We start from the raw sequence: 21,797 nt of genomic DNA on the forward strand, positions 1-21,797 counted from the left end.
GAGATTACTGTGCTATTATGTCACATTTTTCACATGAATTGATTTTGTGTTTTAGCATAAAGCATTGGAATTTATTTCCCCTCATTAGTTGGACTTATCTGCCATTTAGCTCTGAAACATAGTCCTACACAATGTATAGCAGGAGAGCCAGCTGAACTGGTTGTAGAACACAGCACAAGTACAGCAAGAGATGTGACCTGTGAGTAACGATCCAAGCTGCCTTTGGTAAACTCATGTTGTGCAGTCTCTGTCTCTTCTTCGTGAAATATAAGTTAGCCACTCCTTGACATTAAGCCTATTCTCAAGAAAACATTTACCCATGCTATAGGTAAACACTGGAGATAAGCTTGTGTTCGAATCCTAACAGATTTCCTTACAGACCATATGATAGTATTTTAAAAACAATCCATAGAGCAAGTTGTATAACTTTATATGAATAAGCCTTTCATTCAGTCTTCTGTGGCTGAAAATAGCTTTCATATCCAAGCTAGCATGTCATTTGCACTACTAATAATGTTACTATACTGAAATAGCTGGCAGAATTATCTGAAGTCGTATGTAATCTATAGACTCAGTAATACGGCTTTCCCACTCGCAAAAATAGTACCCACTTTTTAGCAAGAGGATACTCATCCTATCATCACATTGTCAGAAATGGATAGTACATGACATGATATAAACTCATGTAGTAATGCTTCCTCCTGTTAACTGTTTTTATCAAATAGAATTATCCATGCCAAATAGAATCACAGAATCACCAAGGTTGGAAAAGACCTACAAGATCATCCAGTACGACTGTCTGCCCATCACCAGTAGTTCTCACTAAACATTATTTCTCAATACTGGATGATACATTAATGACTATATTTATCACTGGAATCCGTATTGTATCTTAAGTGTGGAGACCAGTCTTAAATGAAGTGTGTAGGATTTTATTTAAAGTGGATTTTTGGAGTAGGGTTATTTGTTTAGTACCCCATATTCATTAATCATTCCATAAAATTAGAACAAAGTGTGAATCTTTTCCTAGATCTGTTTGTATAGCAAGTCTCAAACATTTGCAGCTGCAGTGTGGCATATTATGAGGTCTCATAAGGTTGTATGTGGAACATCTTCATTTCTTGATGACACACATTATTGAGCATAATGAAGTACTGATTTAATATCAGGAAGACTTAGAAGAAATACTGAAGGAAACCCAATGCGGTTCTTGTTTGTGATGACAAAAGGTTCAGGCTAACACATGGGAAAGAAACAAATGTGTAGAGACCTGATATTATATGCAGGGTTTTGAGCTTGAGGAAAGTGAGGAACAGAGAAATGAGAGGTTAGAAACGTGATTTCAGTGTGGTTACTTTACTTAGAGGATGATTAGGGAATCCAAAGACAGCTGAAGTTATGAGAAATGTACCCTGGTATACAAGTGAGAAAATAGTGGAGAACTTAGTAACTTGAGTGGCCACAAATGAAGACAGAGAAATAAATGTGACACAAGTCTGTGGAAGGTAGCAAGCTTTCAGAGGACAGAGCCAGAGAAGATGCCTTTTGTTTTGTCCAAGAGACTATTATGATTTAATGGGAAAGTGACTCAAAAGGAGAGAAACAGTGCAGTGGGGCGAGTATGACAGAGGAATGAAAAGGAGTAAACAGAGGAATGCTTGAGCGTATTTGAAAATGCCCTCTGACATTTCAAGGAAGGAGAGCTGAAAGGAAGCTGATTCCTTGTTTCTCCTGCTGAAACTCACCCAACATCATTGTAGCAAAGCAAACAGGAGTTGTTACCAAAACACTCCTTTTCTGAGATTCCATTCATGATCAGGTTTCTGAGCCATGAGCAGTAATGAGAGCCCATAAAAGACCTTTCTGCTCTGGCTGGTGTGGTACACAGATGTTGTATAGGTTTTTCTCTGGTGAATATACTATAAAAAAATATGAAGTAATATACACCAGTGTTTCATCTGTGCTTGCTGGGTAGTTTCAGTCCTGGGCTGCAGTTCAAGCTTACTGCAAAACTCCCATGAAGTTATGAGGAACCGAATCTGGCCCTGTACATCTTTGCCCTTCTTTCCTCAAAGCTAATTTTATTGATAAAGCGACACAAGCTGTAGGTGAGCTTGGATGTTTATAGGGCACACAGACCTTTGCAAGGTGTGCATGCCTTGTATGTATTGTTACCCTGAGTGTAACATAGATTGTACTTAAGTAGCATATACAGTGTGTGTGTACTTTCCAAAGAACCTTGTTCACAAGATTACCAGTGGCAGTCACATCTTTGTTTTTGCTGAGTTGAATGCTGTTGGTTGCAGTGAGAAGATCCAGTTAATATTCAAATATTGATCCAGTGGTAAGAGCTTACAAACGAGCCAGCATGTTGGATTCACATAGAATCAGTTTTATTGCCAGGTAAGAAATTCATATTAATATAGTGAATACGTATGTTTACAAATAAACATTCTTAAAAAAACAAACAAACATTTTTATTGTAGGAAGTATTATTAGTATCATAAACTCTGTAGTTAACAAGTATCAACACAGGTTTACTTACAGAACATACAGTTACTAAAATATTTCCACATAAAATATGCTCAAGTTACATGAAACCTCTGTGAATTGCAGTGCAGCTGTAAAGTGTTACCTAAAGCATATGGATTAACGGCAACATTCCATAAAGGGTTAAATTAAGTCAGTCAGTTGTGAAGGCAGTAGAGATTAAAAGAATAAAAGTAAGATAACAGAGAGTCTGGGTTGTGTGCAAAGTATTTGTCCCCTGGGTTTTGTCCAAATCTGATAGTCTTAAAATAGATGATTATACAGTTTAGCAGCACGCTTATGGAGAGATGCTGATGCTCTCAGAATACACATCCATCTCAACATAGCTTAGAAAAAATGATCTTTCCATTTAACTGTTTTTCACATTTGTAGCCCTTGCATCATTTGGGCTAAAAAGAAATGCTGCCAGTCACTTAAGTGCAGTATGAAATGCCACTTCAGATTCTTCTTACAGCATAACCGTTCTCGCTTCTCCCTACATACCCTTCCACAACTTATCTCACGAAGAACTGACAGCTACTGAGAATTCAGCTGTAGTAAGATAGCTAGTTAGGATTCAGGTCTGGGGGAAGGGCAGGAATTTAAGTGAAAAACCAAATGTGCTGCCTACCGTCACAATTCTGCTTACCTCACTGGGGATTTGCAGAAGCCTTACAGGCCTAGTGCTGTGAGGCTGCCACCAGGAACCAGACTGTGGTTTTACTCATACAAACAAGGCATCCATCTCATCAGAGCCGCAGCTGAGAACATGAATCCAGTTGTTTAGTTTAAGCCCAAACCTCTTTGATGTTTGAGGCTAGTCCAGTAGATTCTTCCATCAGATAGTCCACCAAGAGGGAATGCCACTATAGAAAGCCAAACAATAGAGACAGTATACCATATAACATTTAATTGAACTACAAAGAAAGAACTACCATGGCTAAAAGCAAATACAAATAAACGAGGAAAATGGAGGGGCCTAACTAAATAGTGCAACCACTGCTTGGAGATGTAGTCCAGTTTCACTTCAGGACAAACAGAGGGGGCTGAGCTGAGCAGAGCCCTCGTCATCCTTAGCAAAACATGAGGACATAGCATAAGGGGACAGAGGGGTCACTTGAAGAAACAAGACTGTCATTGAACAATAGTAATACAGTAAAGGCACCACCCACGCTTATTTTCAGTCTGAAGCAGTTGAAGATAGGCAAAACATTTAGATGAAGAACAAGTCCTGACTGTCTTCGAAGTGAGAATTGTTACCATCTGCCTGAAAACAGGAGGACTGGAGGGAGTGTTTTGATGCCCTTATTCCCCCAGCAGCTGTCTGTGTTGCATGAAGTGTGTCGTCTTCTTTTGAAGGATCCCAAAAATTTCAAATCAAACAAAGTAAACTGAAACAAAATCTTCTGCTGATTGTTATTATCCCTCAGAATTCTATACTGTCAGCCAGAAAGGTCACATGTGCTCTTAAATGTAACAGTCTTCATAAATTCCACATGAAAGTCTTTCTTACTGTATAAATATTTTTTGCACTTTCTATAGAATGGGAGGAAAGTATGATAATTGATGTTAGGGATTGTACCAAGATGTTTGGTCTTGACTTTTCATGGGTCTAGTGATTGTTAATAGGCTTTATACAAAATTCCTCACTGAAATAATATATTACACTGTATGGTTTTCTCTTCTTCCTTTGTCTCAAGGCAGGTACATAGAGTAAATGTTTAAGCAGACATAAAATTTCTCTAGATTGTGCTACTTCTCATCATGGATTTTAATTTCAAGTAAAAAAAATTTAGTCACAAGGGTTTGTGTTCCATTGTGAAATACAAATGGAGTTTATAATTCAACCTTCAGTGTGTATTGCTGAATGGTATTAACTCACTCTTCGGTCTAGTTAGCTGGATACCAAGAATGTCCATGTGTAGCTTCCTTCCTTCTTTCTTTCCTTCCTACCTTGCTTGCTTTCTTCATTTCACCATGTTGTTTTTTGTTGTTGTTTTTTTTTTTTTTCCTTTTTATGTTTTAAAATTTGTTTTTTGCCTTTTAGTTGAGTACTTGTGTTGTGTGTTATATTTGTGTTTTTTTAAAGGATTTCTTTACAAAAAAAAAAAAAAAAAAAAAAAAAGCTCAAACAGTTACTTCTGTCTTGCTGTTGGTTATGAAGTATGGCTGTGGGCCCAAATAATTCTGACTCCGGGTTGTCAGTGGGTCACTTAATGTTGGGTCTCCCATACTGTGTTTCCCCTTGATTGCGTATGCTTGCCGTCTAAGAGACTGGTCGTTCGGATCCCAGGTCTTGTAATGAGAATTGTAGCCTAATGGCTGTGTGTGGATCTTTGCCATTTTGGACTTCTGCCCATTCTGTTTGGTTAAGCCACTGTCGATTGTGTATGCTCTGTCTTCATCCATGCGCACTGGGTGGAGTGGCAGGCTCCCCTTGGCAGCCAGTTCTGCAAGATGTCGGCGTTTGGTGTAGAAGTCATCGTTGACTTTGTCAGCTGTTAGGAGGTAACAAAAAATCAGTTGGTCAGAAAACAATTGTTAAGCAATTTATGATAGATAATCTGTGGAGCAGATGCATTCTGCTCATCAGTAGTACATCAGTATGAGAAATCCCTGACACTCCCTAGCCCTGGTTTTCTCTCTGGCATACTTGTGGATATCGTTAGCTATCGTATGTCTGTTTTATTTTAGCATGAGGCTGTCCCTGCTCAAGTCACTCAGGTTATGCTGATATTTGTTACTGAGGGGACATGCCTTGTGGATCTTACTAAACATGCTCTGCTTCTGTATAAAAGACACTTCTAGAAGAGTTTCTGTAATTCATTCTGAATGAGAAGGGAGTATAGACAGTCATAGGCTGTTCTATTGATCACTCTGCTGCTCCTCACAGAGCATATGAAGTTTAGGAATTGTTGATAATTGTATGGCCTTTCTCTGAAATACAGGAATGTATTGAGATGTCCTGTTGCATCAGTGCACATCCTTTAGCTGCAAGGTGTGATGTGGGTGTTTAACCAGGCCAGCTGTATAAGGTGGATTACTTCTGTTGCATAATGCCTCAGGGCAAAATGTGGAACAGCGTCAGTTCTTCTAAATGGCTGGAAGTATGCTTATGCTTTATGGGACTGCAGATAGTTTGGGCTCCTGAAGATTAGGTTTTATACTGCAGTTTCATAGACAATGAAAACCTTAGATTCCTGACTTAATTTTCTGGTCCAGTGTCACTATAATGCACAGCAATAGCCCTGCCAACAAATGCTGTTCTCAGATTTTGCTGTCTGTAATTTCCTGAACAGATATCTTCCATTGCGTGCTTTTGCTCAGATTTGGTTGTTGCTGCTGCTGGCATTTATTTGCCTTGTTGTGAAATATGAACCATACTCAGGAACTCAGATAGCTAAAGGCCCAATGTGGCAGTCCAGCATCTCAGTTAAATTTTGAGCTGAGTATCCTGGGTTTAAGGGGAATTTAATATCTTAATATAGTTTTTTGGTTTTTTTTTTTGTTTGTTTTGTTTTTTTAAAGAGCTTTCTTGTATGTAAGGAACATTTATTTATCTCCTTCAAAAGTCTAGATTTTTAGTTAATACAAATATATAGATTAACTAATACTGTGGTGTGTTAATCATCGGTGCTGTGCTTTGGGTATATGACATCAGCAACTGAGACCACAGCCAGCTCCCTTCATTTGCCTTGAAGGTTCTCAGATTTGTGTATTTTTGTCTATACAGCTCAGTGCCATTTGCCCTCATAATGAGTAGAGTTTTAATTCCCTGCACTTGGTTTTGTGTATTGCCCCTCTTTTTCTCCCATCTGAGTATTGCTAAGAGGCTTCTCTGGCAGTAAAAATTATTTGTTTCTCTCTGTCTCTGGTCTGGATCCTAGTACTAAGTGGTGAAATTCCCATGGGCACTGAATTAATCTTCAAGATCAGACTTTAGTTCTGTATCCTCCTTGTTCTGATATCTTAAGGGGAAGGAATATTACCAGCAGCAGTTGCAGTTTGTCACCTGATCACATTTTTCTGTGTAATGACTATCTGACTGGGCTTTGATCTTAAATCCTTAGTTCTGTCATTAAAGAGGTTTTCCTCTTAGATGAACTGAAATTGCTCGTCTGTGCTGTAAAATTAGGCTTTGCGTGCTTTACGTATCTTCATCTGCCTCTTTTTTAATTGGTGAGTGAATGCTTTTATGTAGGATACAGGTGTCTACTGTTTTAAACAAATCACAGAACATGGATAATCATCTAGTCTAATTTCAGTACAAGATGTGCAATTGCAAAGAATTTTTTCTGGTTTTGATTTTGAATTGTCATATTTAATTAGTTAAAACTTACTGAATGCCACAAAATGTGTAATATATCTGTTGAATAAAAACTGGAAGGAAAGGGAGTTTGTACTACTGATTTCCCACTAGTGTTTCTGCTATCAAGCATTTATCCAGAAATATAGTTGCAGGAAATTCACCATGAATATCCACACAACTGTTTATTTGTGTGAATGTTTACATCAAAGGCACAGAAATGCAGCAAGGTAGGGGTGCAGGCTTCTGTACCCTATGACTTAGACTTTTTCTGCATATGAAACATTATACTAGCTTATGTAACTTAAATTCAGCCTAGTTAATTATGTCCACCTCCTAATATAGATATATTTGTCTGTTTCATGTCTAAATTCGTTTAGTTTGCGTGGAAAAATTAAAAATAATGTGATGTCATGTAACTAGAGAGTAAAATGTAATGTTTATGCATTTAACTTTAGCTTAGTTAAGCTGCAGCAGGTTGTGTGACATAACCAGGATCTCCAGTGATCAGTTACAAGGTGAGTAATGGTTTCTGTTCAGGAGAGCTGCTGTTTGTGCCTGTCCTAATCAGATAATGCTTTCCAGGCCTGAGAATTTAATACATGTGCCTGGGAATTAAATGCTGATAGTGAAAGCTGGGATTTTTATCTCTTATTTTGACCTGTTTACATTTCACTTTCTTCTGCATGGACGTGCACACTTACACATAGGCATATGTAGGAAAATCAGATTGCAGCAAAAAACCAAAACAACAAAAAAACCCATTGCTTACACCAAGTTGTTAATTGTACAAAAGGGCCTTGACAAGATGGAAGGAATTCCGATTTTTGCATACAGACTGGAATTATAAGTTTTACATTACTGCTGTGTTATGCCCCAACATGCAGAAATAGTTTTGCTAATTCTCATTTTCAAACTAGGAAAATTTCAGATGTGTAAATATTGAGCATATTTATACAGCAATTATTTTATCAAGAAAAACATATACTATTCTGATGACAGCTACTTTAATAATCAAATGTGAATCTTAAGAGGCTCATTTCTCTTCTGAACTATCTCCTATAAACATTCTGTGGACTTTAACCACGCAGAGATGTTTTGCAGTTCTAGGATTGGTTTATTATGCGACTTTGAGTACATGACTCAATGTTCCTTTGCCTTGGCTTCACCACCTGTAAAATGAGCTGTTAATGCACTGGAGGAAGTAGCTGAGTGTTGGGAAGATTAATTGCTATTTTCAGAGTGTACAAAGATTTCAGATGAAAGGCCACTGTATAAGTGCCTTTTGCATTGGCTTCTGTAGATAAATCATGAGAGTAGGATTTAAAGATATCACTGTCATGTTTGCCATAGGAATAAAGAATTAGAATTGCAAAATCGCCAAATGAACAGTGGTGAAATAGGGATTCTAATTCTGAGCATTATCCCTAGTGTTCCCTCTTTCTAGTCCTGTCAGTTGATTATACAAGTGTTCTCAGTTTTAATATTTCTGTAGGATTTTTACTCCTTTAAGCTAACACACACACAAGTTTAGTTACTGTTGTAAGTCTTCATCTTGAAAAAAAGTTGAAATGTGAAAGTTTTCCAACCCAAAATGCATTTTAAAAGATGTACCTGGGAGGGGGAGAAATGTGCCTTTTGCTCCTGCTGTGCAGGAAATGAATAACCAATAAAATATGGAAACAGCATAAGGATCAGGAACAGGACTCCTTCCTCCCAGCTGAGTGCCCAGTTAGGTTAAAGAGATTTTCCTTTGTCTTTCAAAACTAATCCATCTTGAATTTTCTTCTGCTTCAAAACCACAAGTTCTTTGAGATGTACTTGAGATCTCCCCCTGTGTGGAGACCTTACTAGGCTGCTCCTTGCTGGATTGGGTAAATCTCACTGAGTTGTAACAGTTGGACAACTAGGAGTCTGTCATCTGCAAGGTGGTTCACACCATGGCTGACGTTAGTGTAAATGCAGTGATGTCCTAAAGGAAGTGACTACGGCTCTGTGTTTCAGGATGGTCATGACTATTTCAGTATTGATGTTAGTTCTCAGATTGGGACCCTGCAGATGCTGACCTCTGCCTTAGTCTTCACATTCATTTTGGTTTAGAAAGGAGATGGCTACTAAGCTGCTTGTGGTAGGGAAGTCCTGGGGATGCCTGGGCTTTATTCACAGAAAATCTGTCAAAAATGAGACCAGAAAGGAGTGGGTTTTTGATGGTAATTTTGTAATTCAGGTTTCATAATTCTGCCTAAATATGTCAAGAGTCAGGCTTTGTTCTTTCTCTGATGATCAGCCGTAACCAATCTTGAAAGTTTCACATATTTCTTTGTAATCCATAGTTATATAATGGAAGCATATAAACCAGTGAGTTGCTTATTCCCTAAATAATACAAATGAAAATCTTGTTGCTGTGATAGGGCCAGGGTTGTTTCTCAGTGTGATTATCTGAATGTACGTGATCTGTGCTGAGAGGTGGCCCTAGAGCTGTGTAAAGTTACTCTGCATCCCATGTTAATTACTCATGGAGGTGGCCCTGTAAGCACTTGTAATGTGAAGAATGTTGTGAAACATGCATTAGTGTGATGTTTTCTCTTTCCTGTAACACACTGCAATTACTGCAAAGTACTTCTCTGTGGGAAGTAAAGCTGAATAAGGATGTTTTAGGTAATTCTGAATTAGTTTTTTTTACTCTTTTCTTCATCTGTAGTCTCTGTTGATCTCAGCATCCTTGGACCACATCTTTATAGTTATAGTGGGGAGCATTGTAGAATTCTTAAAGACAATTATGTCCTATAGCTTTTCTGAAAGTGGGCACCTAGGTATGGTAAGAAAGCTCTGAAGTCAGAGAGGGGAGTCTGCAAAGAGGTGAGCCCTTGCAGAGGCATAAAAGACGTTGAGGAGAAAAAAACAAGTTCCAGTGAGAGCTTGTAGTCAGTCAAAAAACACAAACAGATCTGTTTCTCAACACAGGTTTCAGAGAGTTGTTTGCTATCTGACCATATTTTAAGAACTGCTTTGTGAAACACAGGGCTTTATTCTGGCTACAGAGAAACTGTATTTCAAATTTACAGCTGGTGATAATTCAAGCAAGCAAATGACAGCAATGAAATGACTACAGTGTTCCAGCAGTTAACAACTAAAATATACTAACTGCCTATTTGTAGATGTGCAGCAGTAAAAGCTATCTGTATGTAATATTTAACAGTTTATAACAAAATTTTGCTTCTACAGCCATGACTTTGCTTCGCTTTTAGGGTAGCAACCTGAAGCTATTGGAACTTTACATTCTTCTCTCTTAAGTAATGAAACTGGAAACTCCATGAAAGACGAAAAGATAGTGAGTCCTGGTTGGAAGACATGAGAATTTTGCCCAGGGAAATACTAGCATGCTGTCTTTGGTGTTGCTGTTGTTGCTCCTGTCTAAATGTGTGATTGCTTCTTCATTTCTTTTCTAAGTTGGCATCTAAAACAATATGATCAAAGTTTCTAAGCTAAGACTCTCTGTGAGTCTTGTAGCAGAAGTTCATGTGAAAAACAAAGAAGTGGAATTTCTGTGTTAGCTGAAGTTTGTTTCTCATGTGAGGGAAAAGCTCATATGAACTGTACTCAGGTATGAGTTTGATCTAATACGTTAACTGAAAAGTATATTCCACCAAGTAAGTCAATTAACTGTGTACTTTTTGAATGAGAATGTTCAATGGGAGTGACAGTATAGATGTTGCAGGTAGACATCATCATGTTCGTGTCGTTTTGACGTGGAGGATCTTTGCATTTCATTGTGGCCAAGAGGAAGGAACATAGCTATGCCATGGCTGGTCACAAGCTGTTCTCCCATGGGTACTGCAGTGGCTATGTATAAGGTGGAATAATTTTAAATGCCACTGAATTCTAAGAAAGGGCAAAAGTCATTTGAAATGATTTTTATGTCCTTCCCTCCCTGTTCTTCTATTGAGCTCTGAGAACACAGAAGTAGGCCTGTAGACTGCAAGGCATTGATTTGTGTCCTAATATTTTCCTTTCTTTTCCTCAGAATATCTACCTCTGGTCTGGCTTTATTTAAGGAGTATCATAGTATCGTGCGAGTTGGAAGGGACCTTAGAGATCATCGAGTCCAACTCCCAGGATTCGAGCCTTCTGTGTAGCAGAGCGGCAGTTCTACCACTTGTGCCACAGGGGGGATTCGAACCCGGGCCTCCAGTGTTGCAAGAAGCAATTCTACCGCTGCGCCACCGGGGCAGTCCTGAGAAGAACAATACTATTTTATATCTGTGGAGTATTTCTCTTTATTTTTATTCCCTAACGATAGAGGTACGTAATGCTTAAAACTGCCATTAAATTAATTACGGTTTTGGTAGAACCTACTTTCTGTGGCTTTGTATTATTCCTCTCTTAGTTCCCTTTGCCTCTGTCTATTTACTTGTTCCTTATAGTGATCTGGAGAGAGGCCAAGCACAAAAAGTCTTAGCATATCAACCTTTTCTTCTGCAAACATTGCTGGAAATGAGCTTGTCCATCTCCAGACACAAGGCTGCATTTGTTTTCCCGTTGAAATGAAGTTCAACTTTCATGATATATGAGATATTATGAAATGTATGAGACATTATGAAACATGTATGTAGGCCCCAAAATTACTTCTATCAGTAACTTTTATGACAGATTATGAAAGGCTGAAGAGGCCAAGTATTTCTGGGTTTTGAAATGCACTAGGAATGGCTTAGAATAGGAATATAATTAGATTTGGTAAGTAGAGCCTCCAGTCTCAGCAGTGTTCTTTTTATTGACTGCAGGCAGTGAAGGCTACTGCCTGGCTGGGAATGCTGAGGCAGAATTTGATTGACTCCTCAGGCACCAGACATCCTGTGTGGAACCTCATGTACAGAGCTTTTATTCCCTGGAACATAAGAGTAGCTTATGTGCATGAGCAGAATCCCCTTTCTTCTGACAACGCGCCCAGCAGCACTGCACTGCTGAGTCTATTTTTATTTTTTGTTTCTCTTTTTACAAACATTTATTTACTGTGTAAGATTAAGCAGGTTGCTCTCTGGACCTGTAAAACTTTTCCAATTGGACTTTGCATATGTAGCTGCATCAGTTTACAAGCTATTTAATTGTGGTGTTTGTAGTTCAGTTTTGCAGAGTGTTGCAGTGATACCATGTTTTGCTTTTGATCAAAATATTTCAGGCACTTGCATACATTTTACCTAATGCAGAAACCAGTGTAATGCAGAATACTTCTGTCTTACCAGTGTAAGAAAAACTTTCTGATTTACTGGAATCAATAGATAGTGTCAGGTTGGAAACAAATGGTGGCTGCATCATGTTAAATTTATGCTAGAATTGCAGATGTCTTCAGGAGACCAGAAATCTTGCATGCAGACAGACGAAGCCCTGTAGTGACTTAGCATTTAAATTGAAGCACCAAAAATGTTAAGTTGCGTTCTCAGTATCATACAGTGAATTACAAACTTGAGAAGAAATACAACTGCCAGTTATATGCTTAAAGCAGTGGATGAGGTTGTAGACAAAGTCTTAAGAGAATTATGTATTTAAACCCCTTAGTTTTACTTTGAAAATACAAGCCAGTGACCTGTAACTGTAAATCTGAGTTCTCATTATTTTTTCCTAGAGGTCACTAAGCTCATGTTCTTTTATAACATCTGCAGTGGCATGTAAATACGAAAAGTTCTACTGTGAACTGTTCATTTCATTTTATCTCAGTTAGGCGCATTTGTCCATCTGAGTTTTACTGGAAACTTTATATGTGGTCAGAATTCTCGCCTTTTGAAATAGGAACTCTCTCAGGAGTCATGCTGTCATGCTTAACTTCTGAATAAAGCGTGACTGCAGCATAAACTGATTATCATAAAGGAGAGTTTGGGATGCTTTCTAAAAATGCTGTCCAAAGCCAAAGAGGTTAACACTCAGGAGATTTGTTTAAAAGGCTTCTTCTTCAGTCATCTTGCTTGCCTTTTTACTGAGTAACTTTTAATGCCCCTCAAGCAAATCAATTAGGATAAGTCTGATTATGTCAAAAGTTTGCAGCAGTGCCTTTATACAGCAACAGTAATATGAAATTGCTTATAATTAGTGAGGATCTTCCTTTTGTTTAAGGGTAGGGCCTCTTGACTGTTCCAGAAGCTCTGCTTTGATGTACATTTCAGAAAAACAATGCAGTTATGCAATAACAGGCTCTACTATTGCAGTGCAGTAAGTGAGGCAGTCCACACACAGCTTTGCTTCTGGGAGTGGTCTGCAAAGCAGGTGGGCATTCCTGGAGGTTGCCAACTGTGTGTTATGTGGGTCACATCACAAAGCGGTTCACAGTGTTCTGCTGCGTGATTCGGTGTCTAAAAATGCATGTTTGTTTTTCTTTAAGGTGTCAATTCATCTTTTTTAATAGTGACGGAAAGAGCTGCTGTATTCCTGTCCACATTTATTTGTGATAGCTGTTCTTAGCAAGCGTCTGATCTCTTTTTTCCACATCAGTGTTTGCAGTTCTGTGGACTGAATTTCACTTTTATTTCTTTTTAGTATGCTGCTGATTATAACTCTTTATCGGGAGTCTGTATCAGCTACACGTATTCCTAGTTGTGATGTGGAAAGCTGCATGAGGGCACAGAAACCCTGTTTGTGTCTCAGAGTATGTAATTAGTATGTGGGTTTGGTGCTGAACTAAAACTGTGTTTTTCTGTCTTCTAGTTGGCAGTGTACCAGATTTACACCGTTATTACTAACTACGGGATGAGGCGTGAAGGCTCTTTGAATTGCAGTGGTTAAGTGAAAAACTCCCAATAATGTAATTTTTTTGCCAGAGTTACTTCAATTTAATTTTTTTAAGTATTATAAATTTTAAAGAGTTTTCAGCTATTGTCGTGGATTGAAGTCAATTAAAAAAAAAAAAAAAAAGAGGCATGGCATAAGTTGTTTCAATAGAAAATGTTATCTTTTTTATTATTTTTGCTAGAAGGAATTCTTTTCAGGTGTGGAATATTAAGCAGTAGCAAGAAACTGTGAGGTAATTCCATAGCTGCAACTGCACACATTCATTTCTGTTTTTCCTCCTCCCCTTCTTCTCTCCTTCCTTTTAGTCTATGTGGAACTTTTGTTACAAAAGTTTGGTGAATAATTGCCAGTGGTGTCCAGAACTTTTTGTAAAGCAGAGATGTGTGTCAAACTGGAAAGAAATAGGGTTCACTAGCAATTGCAGTGAACGCTAGCAAGACTTGCAGTTTCATAGGCTTTTCACGTAGCTTGAGCAAACCCAAATGCAAAACCTGTTCTGAGCAAAACTTGAGGTGTCCTCACATAGGGCAAAAACATTTGTGGCTGACAGCAAAGAAAAAATCAGCAATGAAGCTCTCTTCCCTGAGAATTTAATAGTGCACACACACAAGGCTTCTGCGTACTGGAGTGTTCAGCTCCTATCTGTACCTTTTTCCAGGAGTTACAAGCAGCCGTCACTTTGGAAATGAGAATCAGCAGCATGGCACTGCAGTTTGACCTCCTGCACTGCAGTGGGTCCCTTGCAGAGTGAGCACCTTACAGAGCGTAGACAGCTTTGCAAAATTTTCAATACAAAAATTACCAATTGCACTTAATTTTATGTTTAGTGTGTGACAGACTGATATTTGGGGGATTTTATTCATGCTGTAGTAGCCTAGTTAATAGAGCAGAGAGATTATTCTTGTTTTCAGCTTCTCTTCCTCTTGTCCTTCTTCAAATAAGGTGTCAGGGGAAGAGCTTGTGGAGAAATGAACTGTGCACATTACAAATCATGTTATTGTGCTTCTTCCTCCTGTGCCTCCAGCCCTTTGTTATTACTGTGTTAATGTGTAGGAGTAAAGCAGTAATCTCTGTGGCTTTTATCTGTGTGATTTCTTTATTAAGCACATTTACTGTCTTTAGAACATCCTATGCAGAACCAAAATAGCAGACAGATAGCTGGTGCTATTTATATTTCATTTTTAATAAAAGCTTCATTTGTGTCAGTTGCCGTACTAGTCTCAGCTGGTACCCATGTGTAATTCTGAAGAACATGACATGACTGCCATTGACATACATCTGTGTACAAAGCAGAAGCATGTTAAATTTTCTCTTGCTTGAGTTCTTGAATTTAGTTGGAATGAATAGTAATAGTAATAATTCTCTACTTAGTATACAACAAAGTAGTTCTCATAACTGCTTGTAGTTACCAAGCTGAATCTGTACGGACGTCCTTGTAAAAAATATTGTAAAGGCAGCAATCACAACTTTGTGAAGATTATAGCCTGTTTGAACAATGTCAACGTGAAAGACTATTCAGTGAATAAAAGTAGCTTTCAAGAGCCTCTTAGATAAACAAGCTTTTAATTTAATTAAAGGAAATTCTTTTTGAGATTTTTCCAAGAATTCAACTCATGCTGACTCTTTAAGATCATTTACATCCGACTGCCATGCACTAAGCGTAGAACACCTTCCACTCCAGGCATTTTTAAAACAATAATGATGAGCAGATTCAGGGAGTCCCTGATAATTGTTTGAAAAACCATCTGTGAGTGGGTTTCGAGTTTGGTTTGAATCATTTGGCAACTGGGAACCAGCATTTGAGTGGCACTTTGTGAACAAGTCTTTGAACAAGTCTTTGAAAATCGTTATCTTAAATGACCCCGGCTTTGCACAGCTGGCAGTATGGGAGTATTGAGAACAGCCAGTGCACCTTGGGACTGGGACTGTGAAAGTCACACATCAGATTAAATCTATATGACTGCTGGGATCCCACAATATTGCAGTTTATCTGCAAGTACTGGTTTAGTATTCTTTATGATCAACCTCTACTCTTAGCTAATCACTGTAATAATAGGTTTGTGTTGCAGAACAACAAGAATGTTCATGTGTCTATATATCTATACAGCAAAGTAAAACAATTATTGAGAAGGATGTTTAAGAAGAATTGTAATTGAAATGGCTTAACATTCATAGACGTGGTCTTTGCTTGAACTGAGCTCTGATTTTTATTGGTTTGCTTTTATATAGTGATATAACCTGAGTGTAAGGTTTCACTCCACTCATGTTCTCTTATCACATAATGTGTAAAAAACTTAATGGAGGTAGATCTGAGTAAGCCATGATTGACTTAGGTTTACTCATTTCCTTCCTGTGACCATTAGCAATCACAGTAGATGGAAATAAAGCTGGTTATTTTTACATTGTTGACTCTGAAGACAGCAGTCTTCGCAGAAAACTTAGAAGCCAGCTAAAGGCATTAAAAAAGAGAAGTGACTAACATTGTCAAGTAGACCAGCTGTCCTCACCATACTTATATATGTCATAAAAAGTAGGTGTGGGAAAAATAGTGGGCATTTTGTTTGTATCAAGTTGGTCAGCTCTCATAAAATAGGGATCTTAAAATTCAATTCGTTTTCAGAAAACCAACCTATTTTTTAGTGGAGGAGTTTGAACTCTCCCTGCTACGTAACTACAAGCAGATTGTAGAGTGGTGTTTATAATGAGGCTTTTTTTTCTTTATTGATGAGGGTCTAATGTCCAGTGTTTCAGAATATATGCTAGTAACAAGAAAAAGAAAAGACTTTCTCCATTCTAGAGGACATGGCGGGAGAATGTACCTGCTTCAAGAACAAGGTTTGCTTCAAGTTGAAGACACAGCAGAATTCCCCAGGCTGGTAGATTTTATGGCAACCTGTTGTTTCTATAAGGGAAGGTATGTCATCAGTGCAGTTGATCTTGCTCAAGTTACTGAGGGTTTGCTTAAACTTGTATTTATTTTAATTAAAATATGGCTATCTCACTGGAAGTAAAAATGAGTGTACTAATAGGAAATAGATAAATACTTTGATCAAGAATCCCCAAGTATGGTTGGTGTTGGTTTTTGTTGTTTTGTTGTTTGTTTGTTTGTTTTTTAACATTGTGTCAGAGTGCTTATGGTTATGAGAAGCCAGATGAGAAAAAATTGATCATTTAGTAGAAGCAAGAAAAAGCCTGTATGTGGTGGTCTGTATATGATGTTAGGGAGCATCTCAGCAGAAGGACATGGGTGGAACAGCTCACCCTTCATTGACACTCACCTGTCATCTAGCTGAGAAATGGAAGGGTTAGCAGTGCTAGTAGACAGGCAGTGAAGTGCAGCTTACTATTGGGTGCTGCTTTTTAAGGAGAAGCAAAGTATGGAAGACTTCCTTAGCATAGGAATACCTAAAGCTTCTCCAACTGCATTTTGTTAAGCAAATAAAATAATAGAGGATAGATATCAGACTTTTATGTCATACTTCCTTGAGATAGCTCTAGTATGGAATCAGGCAGATTGTTTAGTCTAGCATTATGTGTGACACCAGAAATAACTCATTAACCCTCTAGATATGACAAACAGTGCATTAATATGTACTTTTCTGTTTTAGAGGTGTTAAATCCAGAGAGCTGCTTCCATGTCTCAGATTTTTATGCCATTTTTATACGTTATTAGTAGCATTTCCTTTTTAAACCTTCCAAAGGAACATGAGTATTCACCTGTCAGTGAAACAATCTGTTTGGTAATAGGGAAAGTAAAGTAGCACAAACATACTGTGTCCAACCATTCTGTAACTCTGCTTTTTCTAAAAATCATCCACATCAGAATCTGTCATCCCTGTCACCTCTTTACATTTACCCAGTTATTGTATTTCTTTCCAGCTCTCCCCATCTTTCTATAAAGGCCCCTAAAACAGCAGAACAAACTGTACAGAACAGTTCAGAACCTCTTCTTCTAGTGAGATGATTATCAGCTTCTGATGGGGCAGCTGTGAAGTCGTGTCTGTTCTCATAAGATATCATGCGTCTGCACAGAGTTACAGTCATCTTGATAGAAATTAAAGGTTGGAAGCTTCAGAAGGAATCACCTTATTTCCCTCTACATAGGAGGATGGTTTAAAGACCTTAAATTTAAACTTAAGGTGATCTCCTTTGTATGTGTAGATGTAAAGAGCAAACTGGACAATTTTCTGACATTCTTCACCTTTCTGAGGGAGCTGTTGGCTTGTGCTTGTAGTCACAATACTATCTACAATAGCAGCAGTGACCCAAACAGCACGTATTTACTCTTTTGGTATCATACTTGCAGAATCTCACTTCAGAGTTTTGCAGCTGCAAGCATAGCTAGAGCGCTGTCTAATGTTTCCCTTTGGGATCAGAGAACTGTGAAGCTTCAAAAAATGCTAGGAGCTGTATGCTCTGATATGTGATGGCGAGACTGCTCCTAATTATATTCTCTTTCAGTTTCACTGTATCCAATCAGTTGCATCTGATTTAATCCCACAGGGGACTATAGCTCCCAGCATCACTGATGATTTTATCAGTTTGAATTTCAGGTAGGAATTCTGTCCATTGCATTTTCTTTGGCAAAAAATTTAAACTGATTATCTTCTGTTAAGTTATGCCCGGTCAGTTCCTCAGAGGTTTGTGTATGCATGTGTGGGGAAAGAGGGAGGAAGAGGGAAGCTTATAAAAGAAATAAAAAGTCATACTAAGTTACAGAAATATTTATTTTCTCATTTTTTATGTGCATCACTCTAGCAACCAAGTGATCCCAGCCCTGTTCAGCTTAAAATGTTGGATTTGGGGTATTATTTTTGCAGGAGACTGTAAAGCAATTGGATCACTCTGTATTCTGCGAAACTTGGGAAAGAAGATTAACTGTTAGTGATCCTGACTGTGTGACTGAACAAGTGTGATTAATACCATGAGATAGCGAGGCCAGTTTGAGATCTAAGAAACTGTTACTAAGCTACCAGGTGGATTCCAGCTCTTACAGCCTATCAGAGTGGAACTTGAGGTTGAACTGTAAATGCTTCCTGAATGAATATCCAAATGAGGTCTATATTAATATTGTGATGAGCTGATGTTGTATGTCCTGGGATTTGAATTTCATGGGGGTGTTCGTAGACAAGATCTCCATCCGCTTGTAACATCAGGCATGTCAGGAAAGCTTAAGTGAGTAATAACCATTTAAGCATAGAGTAAAAACATGGTTAATGAACTGGAAATAAGAATAATTTGTGCAGGGAAAAAAAAAACAACACTTTTGGCAGCTGTAAAATAAATAGTCAAATACTGCAAAGCATTGAAGGAAACCACGATCATGTCATCTCAGGTGACCTAAATATTGAAATGTTCAAACACAGAGTATTGCCACACAGCATTGAGTGACCACTTCTGATGGAACTAATCTTAAGAACTTGCTAACCCTTTTCCCTTAGATACAATCTCTGACATTCCTCTATGTGAGAAACAGAGCACAAGTGAAAAAAAGATTCCCTAGCTGAAAAACGGACAGCTCATGGATTAACAGAGTGAGTGCAACAGGTACACTAGGGATGCAGGGAGGTGGATCTCTTATCTGTTCTTTCAGGAAATGCATGTTGCTGTGTCTCATGTACAAGGGCTCTCTGCCTTCTACTGATTGCTCCCTGGTGGTGTATGTGTTAAGGTAGAAGGAGTGAGAAGTTCTGCTACAGTGAGGAAATAAATGAATAAATCTCGAATCACTGTTACCTTGTTGTTTTTAAAACACTCATTTGAGAATATAAAATAGGCACAGAATGCCCTCCTGTTATTCAGAGATAAAAACTAGCGGATGGTAAGAGGAAAAGGTAAATTTGATCACTGGTTGCTGGTCAGTACTTAAAGAATTCTGGAAGTTGCAACAAGTAAATTCATAACTGGAAGTGAAAAAAATATTCTATTGAGAGTGTAAGGATTTGGGTGTGCAGTTTGAGGTGGTTCACATAAAAGTATTTCTTGAATAAAAAACATTCATATTGACCTTTTCAGCTCTTTTCCCTGTTGTGCTGAATCAGCCACTCTGCAAATGCACACACTGTGTTGCACCCTGCTAAGCAGTAAGATTTGGAGTATGGGATGTGTCTTATAAATAGCTTCTTAGGAGTCAGCTTGGCCTCACCTCCAAGCTATTGGTTACTCTCCTTCTGTAACACGATGCAAATTAATACCAATGGCACTGTTGTCTCTTGTTTTCAGGAACATTTGAACTTTAGATACTGAGTTTGATGCTGCTCCTGAATGGGATCCAGAACCAAGAGTACTCTGATGGATTACTTTTCTATGATCTGAATTTTCACAGCAGCCATGCACCAGAGGATAAGTGGCTCACTTCAGAAATTATACAGCCACATCTGTAGCTCAGAAGAAAGTAACTGTTAATTTAATGCTGCCTCTGTTAAAACATCACTTTTTCAGTTATCTCAACTTCATACTACTTGTGGCTGCATTATGATGGTTGATAATAATATAGTACAACTTCAGTTGCTAGAAGCCAATAGGAATGCTTCCTTTGCCACCTACCTCCTCCTTAGAAAAGGTAATTAAGCATGCTGGACTATAACTGAACAATAGGATTGTGCAGATTGAGAGGCACTTAAATGAATATGATTTTCCTCAAATGCATGGAGAGATACGGAATATATCCTTTATTAAATTTCTGTTGTGGCAGCTGAATGCACCCTCTAGCCTCTATCTATAAATGTAAAGGGAAGTAGACTACACAGGCTCATTAACCTACTACCTGATTCAGTAAGTCTGACTCTAAATGTCATTATGTGAAAGATGTCATGGCCCTGTGAGATGAGTACTAGGCTGTGGTGAACTCAGTCTATATTCATTTGCTGAAAAGTTGAGTTGTGATCAGGTTAAATTTGTAGTAGTGAGCCTGATGTGAGCCAGTTACTGTTTTCTCTCACAGGTCTCATAGAGTTAGAATGAATTCTGCAATGTGTTGTGTGGTCAGCTTGGTGTCTGCATGGTCCCAAGCCCTAGCCTGGCTGGGACATTGGGAAAACTGCTTTGTGATCTTGAGAGGTGCTCCTGAGGTGAATCTGAAAGCCATCCTGACCTTGAAAGTTTGGGAGCAGTTAAACACTGAGTGTCTTGAACTGGCTGTGTAAGGCCAGAAATGATTTCTGAATGTATAAGTTTGAACATCATTAGTGTTTTCTGCTGATAAGTGTGCATAGCAATGCAGTGATTTTGTCTATTTCCTGTGAAAATTCACTGGAAATGAAAGCTTAACTAACTAGGGCTGAGACTGCTACATCTACAGGAGATGGGAATGATAGGGGTAAAGTATGGGAAGATGGTGACATTCTCCTGGAAGAAAATGTCCCTTTAAAAGTTACGTTTAATTTAGATTAAGATTTTGAGAGGCATTATATGATTCTGGAGCAGAAATGGGCAATCTTTCAAGCTTGATTTAAGTGTAATGGTGATAATCCAGCTGCTTTAAGATGTATTCAGACACCTGAGTTTTCATGTAAGGATTTAAAAGAAAAACAACCAATTTCCAGTTGCTCTTGGGCAAATGAGAGAAGTTTCTTTTGAATGTTTAAGTTCTGGTTTTATTATGATTAAGCACCTTTTAGTTTTGGTGAATGGCTTGACCTAGGGTGGTATCTGAAGTAGAAACCTGATGTTGGTGCATACATATGTGATAATCGCCACATCGTTATACAGTACCACCTGCTGGAGAAGAAATAAAAAGCTACTCTGTCTCTATTTGAAACCTAAAGCAAAATTTAAGTATTTGAGATGGGACTTGGATGTACGTTTTGTTTGAGCTCTGCTTCCCTGGAGTTTGGAGATAGGAATGTCAGTCTGTAAAAAAAAAAAAAAGCCAAAAATTGGAAGTCAGAACATTCCCAGCTGTTCTGCTGGGGTCTTGTTTCTTTGTTTGGTTTTTGTTGTATTTTTGTGTGTGTGTGTGTGTTGTTTTTTTCTGTTTTGTTTGTTTGTTTGTTTTTAGAGACAAATGGCTCTGTCTGGAAATAGGCAGTGTAATGCTGCTCTGAATTCTTGGAGGAATGGTTTTACTGTACATATGTGTAAGCTGAATTAGTGGAAATATGTTTGGTAGAAATCTGTTTGGTGGAAGCCTTGCCCTAGAAGTTCTTCATTAATTGTGGTCCATCAGAATCTCAATGTGTTGAGA

The 21,797-nt window shown here is 38.2% G+C and overlaps 1 protein-coding gene across 1 annotated transcript in view; it reads right to left on the reverse strand.

The window, feature by feature from the left end:
- Positions 1–4,201: 4,201 nt before the first annotated feature.
- SHISA9 (shisa family member 9) overlaps positions 4,202–21,797 on the reverse strand; it is a 164,509-nt gene continuing 146,913 nt past the window's right edge. The window contains 1 exon segment of the mRNA XM_072349555.1: positions 4,202–5,027. Within this exon segment, the coding sequence (XP_072205656.1) occupies positions 4,657–5,027 (371 nt within the window). The 3' untranslated portion in view covers positions 4,202–4,656.

Source organism: Excalfactoria chinensis, chromosome 14 (assembly GCF_039878825.1).
Source record: "Excalfactoria chinensis isolate bCotChi1 chromosome 14, bCotChi1.hap2, whole genome shotgun sequence".
NCBI classification, from domain to species: Eukaryota; Metazoa; Chordata; class Aves; order Galliformes; family Phasianidae; genus Excalfactoria; species Excalfactoria chinensis.